The sequence below is a fragment of the Penaeus vannamei genome, chromosome 37 (genome assembly GCF_042767895.1).
Source record: "Penaeus vannamei isolate JL-2024 chromosome 37, ASM4276789v1, whole genome shotgun sequence".
Taxonomy (NCBI): Eukaryota; Metazoa; Arthropoda; class Malacostraca; order Decapoda; family Penaeidae; genus Penaeus; species Penaeus vannamei.
This window is the reverse complement of record NC_091585.1, coordinates 20,553,870-20,570,268: the sequence shown is the minus strand read 5'-3', so window position 1 is coordinate 20,570,268 and position 16,399 is coordinate 20,553,870. Positions and strand designations below refer to the sequence as shown.

The 16,399-nt window shown below is 56.6% G+C and overlaps 1 protein-coding gene across 2 annotated transcripts in view; it reads left to right on the top strand.

Annotated features, from left to right (window-relative positions):
- The first annotated feature begins 324 nt into the window (after positions 1-324).
- Positions 325-16,399, top strand: part of LOC138859707 (microtubule-associated proteins 1A/1B light chain 3C-like) — a 66,851-nt gene continuing 50,776 nt past the window's right edge. For both annotated transcript variants that reach the window (XM_070115625.1, XM_070115626.1), the window contains exon 1: positions 325-524. In XM_070115625.1, coding sequence (XP_069971726.1) covers positions 401-524 — 124 coding nt within the window. In that variant the 5' untranslated portion in view covers positions 325-400. The remainder of the gene's footprint in view (positions 525-16,399) is intronic.

The window sequence follows — 16,399 nt, the reverse complement described above, 5'->3', positions numbered from 1 at the left end:
TTTTTTTCTACGAGACCAGTAATAATCACACAGAGGGGAAAACGGAAATTGGGTAGTTTGTGGGCACTCCACCTAACAACCTGTTTGTGAAAGATAGTAGTCAGCCCCAATTTAATCACATCTCTCATCACACCAAACAAACTGCATCCCTTTATTTCAACCCTCATAAATAAAAGAATAAACCTTCATAGTAAATAAAAGAACCAAAACCAAGACTATAATAGACCCCCCGAAAAGGTAAACACTGGTAACCATACGAGGTGACGGGGTACGAGAGGCTGCGGGAACAAGCGCTTCGGCAAGGAGCGTACTAGCCTACAAGCACTTAGTGTCTCGCCAAACGCCGAAGAGGCTAGTAGTACTTGTGTTTAGTCCCCGAGCGTTGCCGATTCGACCAGTCATGTGTAACTGTGTCTTTTGTTCCAAGTCGTTCACCAGCTCTTGTGTGTACAGAAACATGAACGCTTACACCGCAGATAATAATGACAATACGAAGAGGACTTTTAAACAGTTGAAGCCCTTTTGTAAGTATTATTGTAATTAAGGTAGATAAGTGTGTTTATGAATGTATTAGACCAACTGAAGTTTATTATGGGGGTATTTTGGAGGAAGTTATGTATTGGATGTTGTAGTTGGGTGCATGCAATTTTTAGAGCCTACAACAGTGCTATATTCTTATTAAGAACATCGATTCTAATTTTTACGAGCGTTGCAGGTTACTTTGTCTGTCAAAAGAATTCTAGAATACGTGTTTAACTGTGAAATTTAGTAGTTTTTGTATAATATTTACCGTTGGTACCTCATGACAAATTTGTGGCAAGCTACCTTAGTAAAGAACAGACTGAAATTATACTGATCAGAATGAGACATTCACCAACATATTCGCAACTTCGAACATAATTTAGAGCTTATACTTTGACCTGACGACAGAGAGGGTCACAAGCAGGTCAGGTCTTGGTGTGTGTCATCCCCCATGGCTGCATCCGCATCTCTCGCTCATCTCTAATGCACTTTGGGATTAGTTATTGATTAGGGATAACGAACACTGCTTTGCTATATGTAGGCCACTCTATAACAACAAAAGCCGAATGTGGTTGGCTGATATTTGGCTTTGTTATGCACTTCGAAATGTGTAACGCAACACGAAATAGGCGACTTGATGAATTATGTAGTTATTAAACGTAATATGGGTTTAAAAAAACGTTAGCTAGAGTGACAGTTTTTGACATTCATACCGGCTGATTCCATGAGTTATCAGCTAGGATTTTAAATGGCAATTATACTTTCGTTCGCCAAATTTGTTCATTACACAAATTGCATTAAGTTTTATGGGATATGACATGTGATAATTACCTCTCGAAACATGAATTGGTGGATTTGAATATGTCGCAGATGCATATATGAATAAAAATTATCGAGTTTCCAACTAGTGTTTATTTTTTTTTGCATTTATAATCCCTGACGCACGCCAGGTGTTACAATCTTTCTCAAAATGTAAAGATTTTCCAGCTAATTACTCCGTTTAAGGACGAAGGTCAAAAGTGAGCATTTAGTGATGCTGTAAAGTGACCGTAGTCCTAGGGCTTCGATTTAAGAGATAGCCTACAGCTAAGGATCTTACGAGATTAGAGGTGTTGATAACGGGTCCCTTGGGATAGAAATACGCTGATACTAATTTGTACCTGCGAAAATCTTAATTTCGGGTTGTCCATCATATAATACCAGAATTGTGAGAAAAGGAAGCCTTACCAGTTGTTAGTTTTAGGATCATTTGTATGTGATATAGGGTTTTAAATATGGAGCGTATAACAATTTTATCTGGTCTGTATGACGCCAGGAGTCCACATGCACGCACGCGAATTCGGACGGTCATTTGGGGTGATTGTGCCTTGACCCCCATGTTATGCTTGTTGCCATGGAAGCGGTCCTAGCTGAAGGACTGTGATATAAATGTGAAGATGATGAAATTTGTTGTCGTGTAGGCCCGTCTCGATTGTTTTATTCATTCTATTTGTTACTTGTTTTCGTTTGCGAAGTCTTACGCTAGTGACACGTACAAGTTCGATTTCGCGACCAGAAAATACCAGAAATTACCGCATGCGCCAGGGGAGTACTTTCTCTTCTCTTCCTGTCTGTCCCTCTCTCTGTCGTGCTCTTCCTCTCTTTTCCTTCTCTTTGCCAATATTTTTCGTCCCCCTCATGCTCGCCCAAGCTCTTCCCTCCCCCCCTCTATCTACATCTCTCTCCTTACCCTTACCTCTCCCGCTCCTCCTCCCCCCCTCCCCCTCCTCCCCTCCCCCTCTCCTCCTCCTCTCCCCCTCCTCTCCCCCTCCTCTTCCCTCCTCCTCCTCTCCCCTCCCTCTCCCCCTCCTCTCCCCCTCCCCCTCCCTCCTCCTTCTCCCTCTCCCCCCTCCCTCCCCTCCTCTCCCCCTCCTCTCCCCCTCTCCCCTCCCTCCTCCTTCTCCCTCCCCCTCCCTCCTCCTTCTCCCTCCCCCTCCCTCCTCCTTCTCCCTCCCCCTCCCTCCTCCTTCTCCCTTCTCCCTCCCTCCTCCCTCTCCCTTCTCCCCCCTCCCTCCTCCTTCTCCCTCCCCCTCCCTCCTCCTCCCTTTTCCCCACTCCCTGTTCCCTCTACCTCCTCTTTCCTTCTCTTTCTCCTTTTGCCTTGCATTCCTGGGTCTTCTCCGTCTTCCTCCTCCTATTCCTTCCCCTCTCCCACTTCTTTTCCTTCCCCTTCCACATCCCTTCCCCTTTTCCTCTATTCCTTCCTCCTTCCTCTCCCTCCTCTCCTCTCCCTCCTCTCCCTTCTCCTTCCCTTCCCTTTCTCCACTTTCCTCCACACTCTTCCCATCATCATTATGCTTTGTCCTCCCTCCCCTCCCCCTCCCTCTCCCTCCCTCTCCCTCCCTCCCCCTCCCTCTCCCTCTCTCCCTCTCCCTCTCCCTCTCCCCCCTCCTCCCCCTCCCCCTCCCCTCTCTCCTTCCTTTCCACCATTGGCAATTACTTGTCCCATTTCCCATTCGTCTCCCTGTCTCTCTCTCCCCCTCAGAATATCGATATGCTGATGAACTCTCGCTCTTGCGTAATGTTGTTGCTGACTCAGCTGCTGCTGTGTGCTGCCTGTGGCTGATTTTGGTGTGTGTGTGTGTGTGTGTGTGTGTGTGTGTGTGTGTGTGTGTGTGTGTGTGTGTGTGTGTGTGTGTGTGTGTGTGTGTGTGTGTGTGTGTGTGTGTGTGTGTGTGTGTGTGTGTGTGTGTGTGTGTGTGTGTGTGTATCTCATACTCCGCCCCCTTTTCCTTCTATGCTTTGCCTTCCCTCTGTAATTCACTTTTTTCCTGTTTTCCTTCCTTTCTCCTCTCCAATCCTGTCCTATCACAGTTTATTCTTACTTAATACCCCCCCCCCCCCGTTTTACCTCTTCGTTTCCGCTTCCGTTTCTGCTTTCACTCCCTTCATATCCCTCTCATTCTCTCCCTCTCCATCGCTGTCTCTCATCTTTTCGCTTTAGTTCCCCCATTCCCTCTTTCGCTTTCTCGTAAAATTTTCTCTTGCGCTTCGTCTTCTATCCTCCATTCTCTTTCTCCTCCGTTTCATCTCGTCGTTTTGCCCCCCCCTGTCCCCCCCGTTTTAAATTTCCTTTGTGTATGTCCTTTCTCTCTTTGACCTTCCCCGCTCTGCTTGGTCGAGTGATTATCGCCCAATTTCCCTATTCTCTCTCCCATCTTTGTTTATCTCTTTCCCTCTTTTCCCTTCTTTATTTCTTTCTACTTTTCTTTTTTTTCCTCTTCACCCTCCTCTCTCTCTTCTCTTTATCTGTCCCGGTTCATTCCCTCCCCCTCTTTTCTCTCACTTCCCCCCCTTTTCTTCCCTTCCCCTCCTTTCCCCTTCTCTCTCTCTCTCTCTCACTCTCACTCTCACTCTCACTCTCTCTCTCTCTCACTCTCTCTCTCTCTCTCTCTTTCTTTCTCTCTCTCTCTCTCATGTGTTCTATCCTTCACCTTCGATCAGCATTGACCTCGTTTAACAGACTTTACCTCCCGACCTTGTTTGTCGCTTGTGACCACTAAGCATAGCCTAGCCCTCTGACCTCAGCATTACCTTTGACCTTCAGTATATCGCTGCAGTGTTCTGTTTGACATCTCCCTCCCCCCCCTCTTGTGACCGCAGCCGTATCTTGTCTTGTTGCTGTGACTTCATGACCCTGGTTCATTGTCGGTCCTTTTATTAGGTTGTTTGTTTGTTGTTTTGACTCTTCTTTGTTGCCATGTATTTTATTTGTTTATTATTTTTTTATTTTTCCTCATTTATCCGTGTTCTCGTCCGTTTCCTTTTTTATTGAATGCTCCTTCTAATCGGTTATTTTTTCCTCTCCGCTTTCTTTCTATCCTTAGTTCCGATCTTTATTTCGTATTCTCGCCTCCTGTCATTATTGTGAGTATGCTCACTCCCCTCACATTCTTCACACACTCGCCACGCCCCCCTCTCACACTCCTTCAAGACGCCCTCTTCTCACACTTCCTCCCCACGCCCCTCCTTCACACTCCCTCCCCACGCCCCTCCTTCACACTCCCTCCCCACGCCCCTCCCTTCACACTCCCTCCCGTCGCCTCCCCCTCTCACACCCTCCCCCTCCCCCTCGCACTCCCCTCACACCCTCCCCTCGCACTCCCTCACACCCTCCCCTCGCACTCTCCTCACACTCCCTCCCCTCGCACTTCCCTCACACTCCCTCCCCTCGCACTCCCTCACACTCCCTCCCCTCGCACTCCCTCCCCTCGCACTCCCTCGCACTCCCTCCCCTCGCACTCCCTCACACCTCCACTCCTCACCACCTCCTCCTCGCACTCCCCTCGCACTCCCTCCCCTCTCCCTCGCACTCCCCTCCCTCCTCGCACTCCCTCTCCCCTCACCTCCTCTCCTCACTCCCTCCCCTCACCTCCCTCGCACTCCCTCACACTCCCTCCCCTCGCACTCCCTCGCACTCCTCCCCTCGCACTCCCTCCCCTCGCACTCCCTCACACTCCCTCCCCTCGCACTCCCTCGCACTCCCTCCCCTCGCACTCCCTCACACTCCTCCCTCCCCTCGCACTCCCTCTCCCTCGCACTCCCTCGCACTCCCTCCCTCCTCGCACTCCCCTCCCCTCGCACTCCCCTCACACTCCCTCCCCTCGCACTCCCTCACACTCCCTCCCCTCGCACTCCCTCACACACCTCCCCTCGCACTCCTCCCTCGCACTCCCTCACACCTCCCCCTCGGCACTCCCCTCGCACTCCCTCCCCTCGCACTCCCTCCCCTCGCACTCCCTCACACTCCCTCCCCTCCTGCACTCCCTCGCACTCCCTCCCCTCGCACTCCCTCACCACCCTCCCCTCGCACTCCCTCGCACTCCCTCCCCTCGCACTCCCTCCCCTCGCACTCCCTCACACTCCCTCCCCTCGCACTCCCTCACACTCCCTCCCCTCGCACTCCCTCACACTCCCTCCCCTCGCACTCCCTCCACACTCCCTCCCCTCGCACTCCCTCACACTCCCTCCCCTCGCACTCCCTCCCCTCGCACTCCCTCCCCTCGCACTCCCTCGCACTCCCTCCCCTCGCACTCCCTCCCCTCGCACTCCCTCACACTCCCTCCCCTCGCACTCCCTCACACTCCCTCCCCTCGCACTCCCTCACACTCCCTCCCCTCGCACTCCCTCCCCTCGCACTCCCTCACACTCCCTCCCCCTCGCACTCCCTCCCCTCGCACTCCCTCCCCTCGCACTCCCTCACACTCCCTCCCCTCGCACTCCCTCGCACTCCCTCCCCTCGCACTCCCCTCGCACTCCCTCCCCTCGCACTCCCTCACACTCCCTCCCCTCCCGCACTCCCTCGCACTCCCTCCCCTCGCACTCCCTCCACACTCCACTCCCCTCGCACTCCCTCACACTCCCTCCCCTCGCACTCCCTCCCCTCGCACTCCCCTCGCACTCCCTCCCCTCGCACTCCCTCACACTCCCTCCCCTCGCACTCCCTCGCACTCCCTCCCCTCGCACTCCCTCACACTCCCTCCCCTCGCACTCCCTCCCCTCGCACTCCCTCGCACTCCCTCCCCTCGCACTCCCTCACACTCCCTCCCCTCGCACTCCCTCGCACTCCCTCCCCTCGCACTCCCTCACACTCCCTCCCCTCGCACTCCCTCGCACTCCTCACACTCCTCCTCGCACTCCCTCACCCTCGCACTCCCTCGCACTCCCTCCCCTCGCACTCCCTCGCACTCCCTCCCCTCGCACTCCCTCACACTCCCTCGTACCCCTCTCAGCACTCCCTCACACTCCCTCCCCTCGCACCTCCCTCACACTCCCTCCCCTCGCACTCCCTCACACTCCCTCCCCTCGCACTCCCTCACACTCCCTCCCTCCCCTCGCACTCCCTCACACTCCCTCCCTCGTCCCTCGCACTCCCTCGCACTCCCTCCCCTCGCATGCTCCCTCCACACTCTCCTCCGGCCCTCGCACTCCTCCTCACACTCCCTCCCCTCGCACTCCCTCACACTCCTCCCCCCTCGCACTCCCTCCCCTCGCACTCCCTCGCACTCCCTCCCCTCGCACCTCCCTCACACTCCCTCCCCTCGCACTCCCTCGCACTCCCTCCCCTCGCACTCCCTCACACTCCCTCCCCTCGCACTCCCTCGCACTCCCTCCCCTCCCCGCACTCCCTCACACTCCCTCCCCTCGCACTTCCCCTCACACTCCCTCCCCTCGCACTCCCTCACACTCCCTCCCCTCGCACTCCCTCCCCTCGCACTCCCTCCCCTCGCACTCCCTCCCCCTCGCACTCCCTCGCACTCCCTCCCCTCGCACCTCCCTCACTCCTCCCCTCGCACTCCCTCACACTCCCTCCTCGCACTCCTCGCACTCCCTCACACTCCCTCCCCTCGCACTCCCTCACACTCCCTCCCCTCGCACTCCCCTCACACTCCCTCCCCTCGCACTCCTCCCTCACCGCACTCCCTCCCCTCACACTCCCTCCTCCTCGCACTCCCTCGCACTCCCTCCCCTCGCACTCCCTCACACTCCCTCCCCTCGCACTCCCTCACCCTCGCACTCCCTCCCCTCGCACTCCCTCACACTCCTCCCCTCGCACTCCCTCACCTCCCTCCCCTCGCACTCCCTCACACTCCCTCCCCTCGCACTCCCTCACACTCCCTCCCCTCGCACTCCCTCCCCTCGCACTCCTCCCTCGCACTCCCTCCCCTCGCACTCCTCGCACTCCCTCCCCTCGCACTCCCTCGCACTCCCTCCCCTCGCACTTCCTCCCCTCGCACTCCCTCCCCTCGCACTCCCTCACACTCCCTCCCCTCGCACTCCCTCGCACTCCCTCCCCTCGCACTCCCTCCACACTCCCTCCCCTCGCACTCCCTCACACTCCCTCCCCTCGCACTCCCCTCACACTCCCTCCCCTCCCGCACTCCCTCCCCACACTCCCTCCCTCGCACTCCCTCGCACTCCCTCCCCTCGCACTCCCTCGCACTCCCTCCCCTCGCACTCCCTCCCCTCGCACTCCCTCGCACTCCCTCCCTCCCCTCGCACTCCCTCGCACTCCCTCCCCTCGCACTCCCTCCCTCACACTCCTCGCACTCCTCCTCGGCACTCCCTCGCACTCCCTCCCCTCGCACTCCCTCACACTCCCCTTCCCCTCGCACTCCCTCACACTCCCTCCTCCTCGCACTCCTCCTCCTCGCACTCTCTCCTCGCCAGCATCTCCTCACACTCTCCTCGCACTCCTCGCACTCCTCCCTCGCACTCCTCACACCTCCTCCTCACACTCCCTCACTCTCCCTCGCACTCCCTCACACTCCTCCTCCCCTCGCACTCCCTCCCCCTCGCACTCCCTCCCCTCGCACTCCCTCGCACTCCCTCCCCTCGCACTTCCCTCACACTCCCTCCCCTCGCACTTCCCCTCGCACCTCCCTTCCCCTCGCACTCCCTCACACTCCCTCCTCACCCCTCGCACTCCCTCGCACTCCCTCCCCTCGCACTCCCTCACACTCCCTCCCCTCGCACTCCCTCGCACTCCCTCCCCTCGCACTCCCTCACACTCCCTCCCCTCGCACTCCCTCACACTCCCTCCCCTCGCACTCCCTCACACTCCCTCCCCTCGCACTCCCTCGCACTCCCTCCCCTCGCACTCCCTCACACTCCCTCCCCTCGCACTCCCTCACACTCCCTCCCCTCGCACTCCCTCACACTCCCTCCCCTCGCACTCCCTCCCCTCGCACTCCCTCCCCTCGCACTCCCTCGCACTCCCTCCCCTCGCACTCCCTCACACTCCCTCCCCTCGCACTCCCTCGCACTCCCTCCCCTCGCACTCCCTCACACCCTCCCCTCGCACTCCCTCACACTCCCTCCCCTCGCACTCCTCCTCGCTCCCCTCGCACTCCCTCCCCTCGCACTCCCTCGCACTCCCTCCCCTCGCACTCCTCCTCGCACTCCTCACACTCCCCTCGCACTCTCCTCACACTCCCTCCCCTCGACTTCACTCCTCCTCGCACTCCCTCCCCTCGCACTTTCCCTCACACTCCCCTCGCACTCCCTCGCACTCCCTCACACCTTCCCTCCCCTCGCACTCCCTCACACTTCCCTCCCCTCGCACTCCCTCCCCTCGCACTCCTCGCACTCGCACTCCCTCCCCTCGCACTCCCTCGCACTCCCTCCCCTCGCACTCCCTCACACTCCCTCGCACCCCTCGCACTCTCCTCGCACTCCCCTCCACACTCCTCCTCGCACTCCTCACACCTCTCCTCGCACTCCTCACACTCCTCCCCTCGCACTCTCCCTCGCACCTCCTCGCACCCCTCCCTCGCACCGCACCTCCCTCCCCGCACTCTCACACTCCTCCTCGCACTCCTCGCACTCCCCCTCGCACTCCCCTCACACTCCCTCCCCTCGCACTCCCCTCGCACTCCCTCCCCTCGCACTCCCTCACACTCCCTCCCCTCGCACTCCCCTCACACTCCCTCCCCTCGCACTCCCTCACACTCCCTCCCCTCGCACTCCCTCGCACTCCCTCCCCTCGCACTCCCTCACACTCCCTCCCCTCGCACTCCCTCACACTCCCTCCCCTCGCACTCCCTCACACTCCCTCCCCTCGCACTCCCTCACACTCCCTCCCCTCGCACTCCCTCACACTCCCTCCCCTCGCACTCCCTCCCCTCGCACTCCCTCCCCTCGCACTCCCTCGCACTCCCTCCCCTCGCACTCCCTCACACTCCCTCCCCTCGCACTCCCTCGCACTCCCTCCCCTCGCACTCCCTCACACTCCCTCCCCTCGCACTCCCTCACACTCCCTCCCCTCGCACTCCCTCACACTCCCTCCCCTCGCACTCCCTCACACCCTCCCCTCGCACTCCCTCCCCTCGCACTCCCTCACACTCCCTCCCCTCGCACTCCCTCGCACTCCCTCCCCTCGCACTCCCTCGCACTCCCTCCCCTCGCACTCCCTCACACTCCCTCCCCTCGCACTCCCTCGCACTCCCTCCCCTCGCACTCCCTCACACTCCCTCCCCTCGCACTCCCTCGCACTCCCTCCCCTCGCCCTCCCTCACACTCCCTCCCCTCGCACTCCCTCACACTCCCTCCCCTCGCACTCCCTCACACTCCCTCCCCTCGCACTCCCTCACACTCCCTCCCCTCGCACTCCCTCGCACTCCCTCCCCTCGCACTCCCTCACACTCCCTCCCCTCGCACTCCCTCGCACTCCCTCCCCTCGCACTCCCTCCCCTCGCACTCCCTCGCACTCCCTCCCCTCGCACTCCCTCGCACTCCCTCCCCTCGCACTCCCTCACACTCCCTCCCCTCGCACTCCCTCGCACTCCCTCCCCTCGCACTCCCTCACACTCCCTCCCCTCGCACTCCCTCACACTCCCTCCCTCGCACTCCCTCCCCTCGCACTCCCTCGCACTCCCTCCCCTCGCACTCCCTCCCCTCGCACTCCCTCACACTCCCTCCCCTCGCACTCCCTCGCACTCCCTCCCCTCGCACTCCCTCCCCTCGCACTCCCTCCCCTCGCACTCCCTCCCCTCGCACTCCCTCCTCTCCCCCCTCCCCCACACTCCCTCCTCTCCCCCCTCCCCCACACTCCCTCCTCTCCCCCCTCCCCCACACTCCCTCCTCTCCCCCCTCCCCCACACTCCCTCCTCTCCCCCCTCCCCCACACTCCCTCCTCTCCCCCCTCCCCCACACTCCCTCCTCTCCCCCCTCCCCCACACTCCCTCCTCTCCCCCCTCCCCCACACTCCCTCCTCTCCCCCCTCCCCCACACTCCCTCCTCTCCCCCCTCCCTCACACTCCCTCCCCTCGCCCCTCCCTCACACTCCCTCCCCTCGCCCCTCCCTCACACTCTCTCCCCTCGCCCCTCCCTCACACTCTCTCCCCTCGCCCCTCCCTCACACTCCTCCCTCGCCCCTCCCTCACACTCCTCCCCTCGCCCCCTCCCTCACACTCCCTCCCCTCGCCCCTCCCTCACACTCCCTCCCCTCGCCCCTCCCTCACACTCCCTCCCCTCGCCCCTCCCTCACACTCCCTCCCCTCGCCCCTCCCTCACACTCTCTCCTCTCGCCCCTCCCTCATACTCCCTCACCCTTACTTCCTCCCTGATGCACTGATACTCCAGTGCAGAGGTCATGAGTGTCGGGGGGGGGAGGGGTTCGTCAGAGGAGTGTGGCACTCACTTATCACTCACTCACTTATTCTCTTACCGATTCATTCATTCATTCACTCGATCAGTCACGTATTCTTGTCGATTCACTTATTCTCACATTTACCCACTCACTCACTCACTCGTTCACTCACTCACTCACTCATTCACCCACCCACCTCTCCACTCATCCACCCACCTACCCACCCACTCATCCACCCACCTACCCACCCACTCATCCACCCAGCTACCCACCCACTCATCCACCCGCCCACCCACTCATCCACCCACCCACCCACTCGTCCACCCACCCACCCACTCACCCACCCACCCACTCATCCGCCCACCCACCCACTCATCCACCCACCCACCCACTCATCCACCCGCCCCACCCACTCATCCACCCGCCCCACCCACTCATCCACCCGCCCCACCCACTCATCCACCCACCCCACCCACTCATCCACCCACCCCACCCACTCATCCACCCACCCCTCCACTCCATCCACCCACCCCTCCACTCATCCACCCACCCCTCCACTCATCCACCCACTCATTCCACCCACTCACCCACCCACTCATTCCACCCACTCACCCACCCACTCATTCCACCCACTCACCCACCCACTCATTCCACCCACTCACCCACCCATTTATTCCACCCACTCACCCACCCACTCATTCCACCCACTCACCCACCCACTCATTCCACCCACTCACCCACCCACTCATTCCACCCACTCACCCACCCACTCATTCCACCCACTCACCCACCCACTCACTCACTCACTCACTCACTCACTCACTCACATCTCTGTCCACTGGTTGTTTCATCAGTGAGAGTTCCATTGTTAAGAGAAGAGCAGGCTGCGGTGTCTTTGTCGTGTCCATGTTTCTTTGTTAAGCCTTTATCATTTCTCAATGATGTTGCTTTCTATTTTTTTTATTTATATTTATATTTTTATTTATTTATTTTATTATTTTTTTTTTTTTTTGTCAATGGAAGGATGATTCTGTGCATATTTTTATATCGTGAAATACCCATTGATATTTCTCTTCTGGGGCTTATCCTGATGAATAAAGCGTATTAGATTCTCTGTGTTTTTATATTATTAGAATCGTGTCATGATTCGTGTTAAAATTATCATTATAATGGTAATGGTTCATTTTGTTACGACTTAATTGCTCTTGCTACTTGACCTTAACGATAGGCCTTAGTACTGATAATTATATAGTTAGTAATTGTACCACTACTAGAACCACTAGAACCATTTCTACAACAACCACTACAACTATTACTTCCACAACCACTATTACTACTACTACTATAACCACTACTACTACTACTACTATAACCTCTACTACTACTACTTTTACAACCACTATTACTTCTACAACTACTTCTCCTTTTACTTCTACTAAAACTACTACTTCTACTTTTACTTCTACAACCACCACTACTACAATTACTACTACAACCACTACCACTACAACCACTACTACTACTTCAACCATTATTACCACTACAATCGGTACTACAACTCAAGGCAAGCGCCAGACATAGGCTCCAGACTGTCTGGTTGTTCGTATTAAAGTTGCCTGGTGTTTGAATGAAGGTAAACTTTAATAGCAACAAGCGTGGAGGGAATGCGAGATGAAGGGCCCCCGTGGGAACAGGAGTGTCTGTCTGTCTGTCTGTGTCTGTTTGTGTGTGTGTGTGTGTGTGTCTGGGTGTGTCTGTCTGTGTGTGTGTGTGTGTGTGTCTGGGTGTGTCTGTCTGTCTCTGCCTGTCTGTTTCTCTCTCTCGATCTCCTGCCTGTCCGTCTTTTCTCTCACTCACTCACCCATTCACTCATTTTGTCTCTCACTATCTATACCTCTCTATATATGTATCTCTCTCCCTCCCTCCCTCCCTTCCTTCCCTCTCCCTTTCTCCCTCCCTCCCTTTCTCCTTCCCTCTCTCCCTCCCTCCCTCTATCTATCTATCTATCTATCTATCTATCTATCTATCTATCTCCCTCTCCTTCTCTCCCTTCTGTTCTTTCTCCTTGTGTGGGGTTTTAAAGGTGAACTTCCGGTTTCGATGCAGGTGGGGAGGTACAGAGGGGGGGAGAGGAGGAGGGGAGGGGGGGTAAGCATGGATTTTATTTGATTTTGTTGTTTTGCGTTACATTTTCTTTGGTTATCCTTTTGTTTACATTTCTTCGTTATTGCTTCTGTTTTGTTTCCGTCCTTCATTCCTTCTCTTTCTTCCTGTTTTTCTTTTTGTTTACATTTCTCCCTCGTTATTGCTTTTCTTGTTTCCTTCCTTCATTCCTTCTTTTTCTTGTTTACATTTCTCCCTCGTTGTTGCTTTTCTTGTTTCCTTCTTTGATTTCTTCCCTTTCTTCCTCCCAGTTTTGGTTCATCCGTTTCCTATCCTTCCTCGTATCCTCTCTTCCGCTCTTATTTTTCCTCGTCCTGCCCTACTTCCTTCATTCATTCATTCCTCCCTCCCTCCTTCCTTCCTTTCCTTCCCTTCCTTCGCTTCCTTCCTCTTTCTTCGTCCTTCATTCCTCCCTTTCTTTTTCCTCGTTCTTCATTCCTTCCTTTCTTCTCCTTCCCTTCCTTTCTTTCTCCATCCTCCCTTCCTTCCTGTCGCCAGTCTATCTGCTTCTCTTTTTTTCTCCTATTTCCTCCTTGTCTTCCTTCCTCCTTTTCTTCCTTCTTTTCCTCCCTTTTCTTCCTTCTTCCGTCGGATAGTGAACCAGACTCGGCCCCCTGAACCCCCCCCCCCATCCCCCACCCCCTCCAAACCCGTACTAAATTCCTCCCGCCATAAATGAGAACTTGGCAACTCTCCCTACTCTCTTAGCCTCGCACACCGTTCATCAGTTGCACCTGTCTTGCAAGAGGAACCGCGGAGTTGCACAGGCATGAGGAACAACGCATCTTGAAGAGGAGAGGGAGAAGGAAAGGGAGGAAGAGGAAGCGGAGAGGGAAATATGTGGGCGTGAGAGGGAACAGACAGGCAGACGGACGGACGGTCGAGTTGCCAGTTTGCCATAATAGATACTCCGTTGGAGGGCGGGGTGCAAATGGAGATCACATGGCACGTACACATTGTGCAGACACGGCTGTACGTGGCTTTTATACGTGTATGTCTGTTTTGCACGTACATGTCTTGTATACGTACATGTCTGTTGTATACGTACATGTCTGTTGTATACGTACATGTCTGTTGTGCACGTACATGTCTGTTGTGCACGTACATGTCTGTTGTGCACGTACACGCCTGTTGTGCACGTACACGCCTGTTGTGCACGCACACGCCTGTTGTGCACGCACACGCCTGTTGTGCACGCACACGCCTGTTGTGCACGCACACGCCTGTTGTGCACGCACACGCCTGTTGTGCACGCACACGCCTGTTGTGCACGCACACGCCTGTTGTGCACGCACACGCCTGTTGTGCACGTACACGCCTGTTGTGCACGTACATGTACATTCGTTTTATTGAATGGATATTTTTTTAAACCGACTTTAAGTGTGACTGTGGTTTATCCCTTCCTGCTTGGCTAACGCGGGAAAATAAATTCCGTAATGCGTAGGCCTATATGATTATTTTTTATTTTATGTTAATGTTGCTTCTACGTTTCAGGGAAATGGCGCGATGATTATCTAATAACCTGCGATAATTCAATCAGTTACTGCTATCATTTTATTTTTTTTACGCTCGTTCTTATCGGCTCACGTGTTATCTTCCGTTATCTTTTCGAAGCTTAAGAGGCAAACGGAGATTGTGTTACGTGTTTTAATTCATTCCTGGAGTTATGATTATTTTTCATTATTATGTAATGACGGAGGAATCGATGGATGGAGGGGAAGGAGGGAGGGAGTTGGGAGGGAAGAAGGTAGTTGAGGGGGAAGTGGGAGGGAGGGAGGAAGGTAATTGGGAGGGCAGAGGGAGGGAGGGAGGGAGGTAGTTGAAGGAGGGCAGAGGGAGGGAGGAGGAGGAATGTGAAGGGGCAGAGGGAGGGAGGGAAGGAGGTAGTTGAAGGGTAGAGGGAGGAGGAGAGGTAGTTGGAAAAGGGTAGAGGGAGGGAGAGGTAGTTGGAAGGGTAGAGGGAGGGAGGTAGATTTCCGTATGTTGGGTTTTTTATCCCGTTGATTTTCGTTCAGCTTCGGCCAGGCGCTGGTATCCTTAGGGGGAAGGGTTAATGGGTACGTGTGGCTGGCCCGCCGGTTGGTGAGGATTGTTCACTTCATCACATTTCTCTCTCTCTCTCTCTCTCTCTCTCTCTCTCTCTCTCTCTCTCTCTCTCTCTCTCTCTCTCTCTCTCTCTCTCTCTCTCTCTCTCTCTCTCTCTCTCTCTCTCTCTCTCTCTGTCGTTTTTCATATCTCTCACCCTCTCTCTCCCTCTCTCTCCCTCCCTCTCTCCCTCCTTGCCCTATCATCTCCCTCCCTCCTACCTCCCTCCTCCCTCCCCTCCTCCTCCTCCCTGCCCTCTCCTTCTCCCTCCCTGCCCCTCCCTCCTCCTCCCTCTCCCTCCCTCCCTCCTCCTCCCTCTCCCTCCCTCCCTCCCTCCTCCCTCTCCTTACCCTCCCTTCCCTCCTCCCTCCTCTCCTTACTCCCTCCTCCCTTACCCTCCTTCCCTCCTTCTCCTCTCTTTTCCCTCCTTCTCTTCCCTCCCTCTCCCTCCCTCCCTCCCTCTTTCTCCTCCCTCCCTCCCTCTCTCCCTCCCTCCCTCCTCCTTTCCCTCCCTTTTCCCTCTCCTCCCTCTCCCTCCCTCCTTCCTCCTCCTCCCTCTCCCTCCCTTTTCCCTCCCTCCTCCCTCTCCCTTTTCCTTTTCCCTCCTCCTTCCCTCTCCCTCCCTCCCTCCTCCTCCCTCTCCCTCCCTCCTTTCCTTCCCTCTCCCCCTCTTTCCTCCTTCCTCCCTCTCCCTCCCGATTTCCCTCCCCCTCCGATTCCTCCTCCTTTCTCTCCCTCCTCCTCCCTCCTTCCCTCCCTCTCCCTCCTCTCCCTCTCCCCTCGCCCTCCCTCTCCCTCTCCCTCCTCCCTCCTCCCTCTCCCTCCCTCCTTTCCTTCCCTCTCCCTCCTCCCTCTCCCTTTTCCTTTTCTCCCTCCCCACTCTCCCTCCTTCCTCCTCTTCCTCTCTTTCCTCCCCTTCCCTTTCCTTTCCTTTCCTTTCTTTCTCCCCTCCTTCCCCTCCTCCTCCCTCTCCCTCCTTCCTTTCTTTCCATTTTCCATTTTCCTCCCTCTCCCTCCCTCCTTACCTCCTCTCCCTCCTCCCTCCTACCTCCCCCTCCATCTCCCTCTCCCTCCTTCTTCCTCCTCTCCCTCTCCCTTCCATCCTTTCCCTCCTCTCCCTCTCCCTCCTTCCCCTCCTCTCCACTCTCTTCCTCCTTCTTCCCTCTCTCTCCTCCCTCTCCTTCTCCCCTCCTCTCCTTTCCTCTCCCTCCTTCCTTCCTCCCTCTCCCTCCCTCCCTCCTTCCTTCCCTCTCCCTCCCTCCCTCCTTCCCCTTCCCTCTCCCTCCTCCACTCTCCCTCCTTCCCACTCTTCCTTCCTCCCTTCCTCACCTCCTCTCCCTCCTCTCCTCTCCTTCCCTCCTCCTCCTCCCTCCCTCTCCTCCCTCCCCTCTCCTCCTCCTCCCTCTCTCTCCTCCTCCCCTCCCTCCTTCCCTCTCCTCCCTTCTCCCTCCTCTCCCTCTCTTCCCTCCTCCTCCCTCTCCCTCTCCCAGCTTTCCCCTC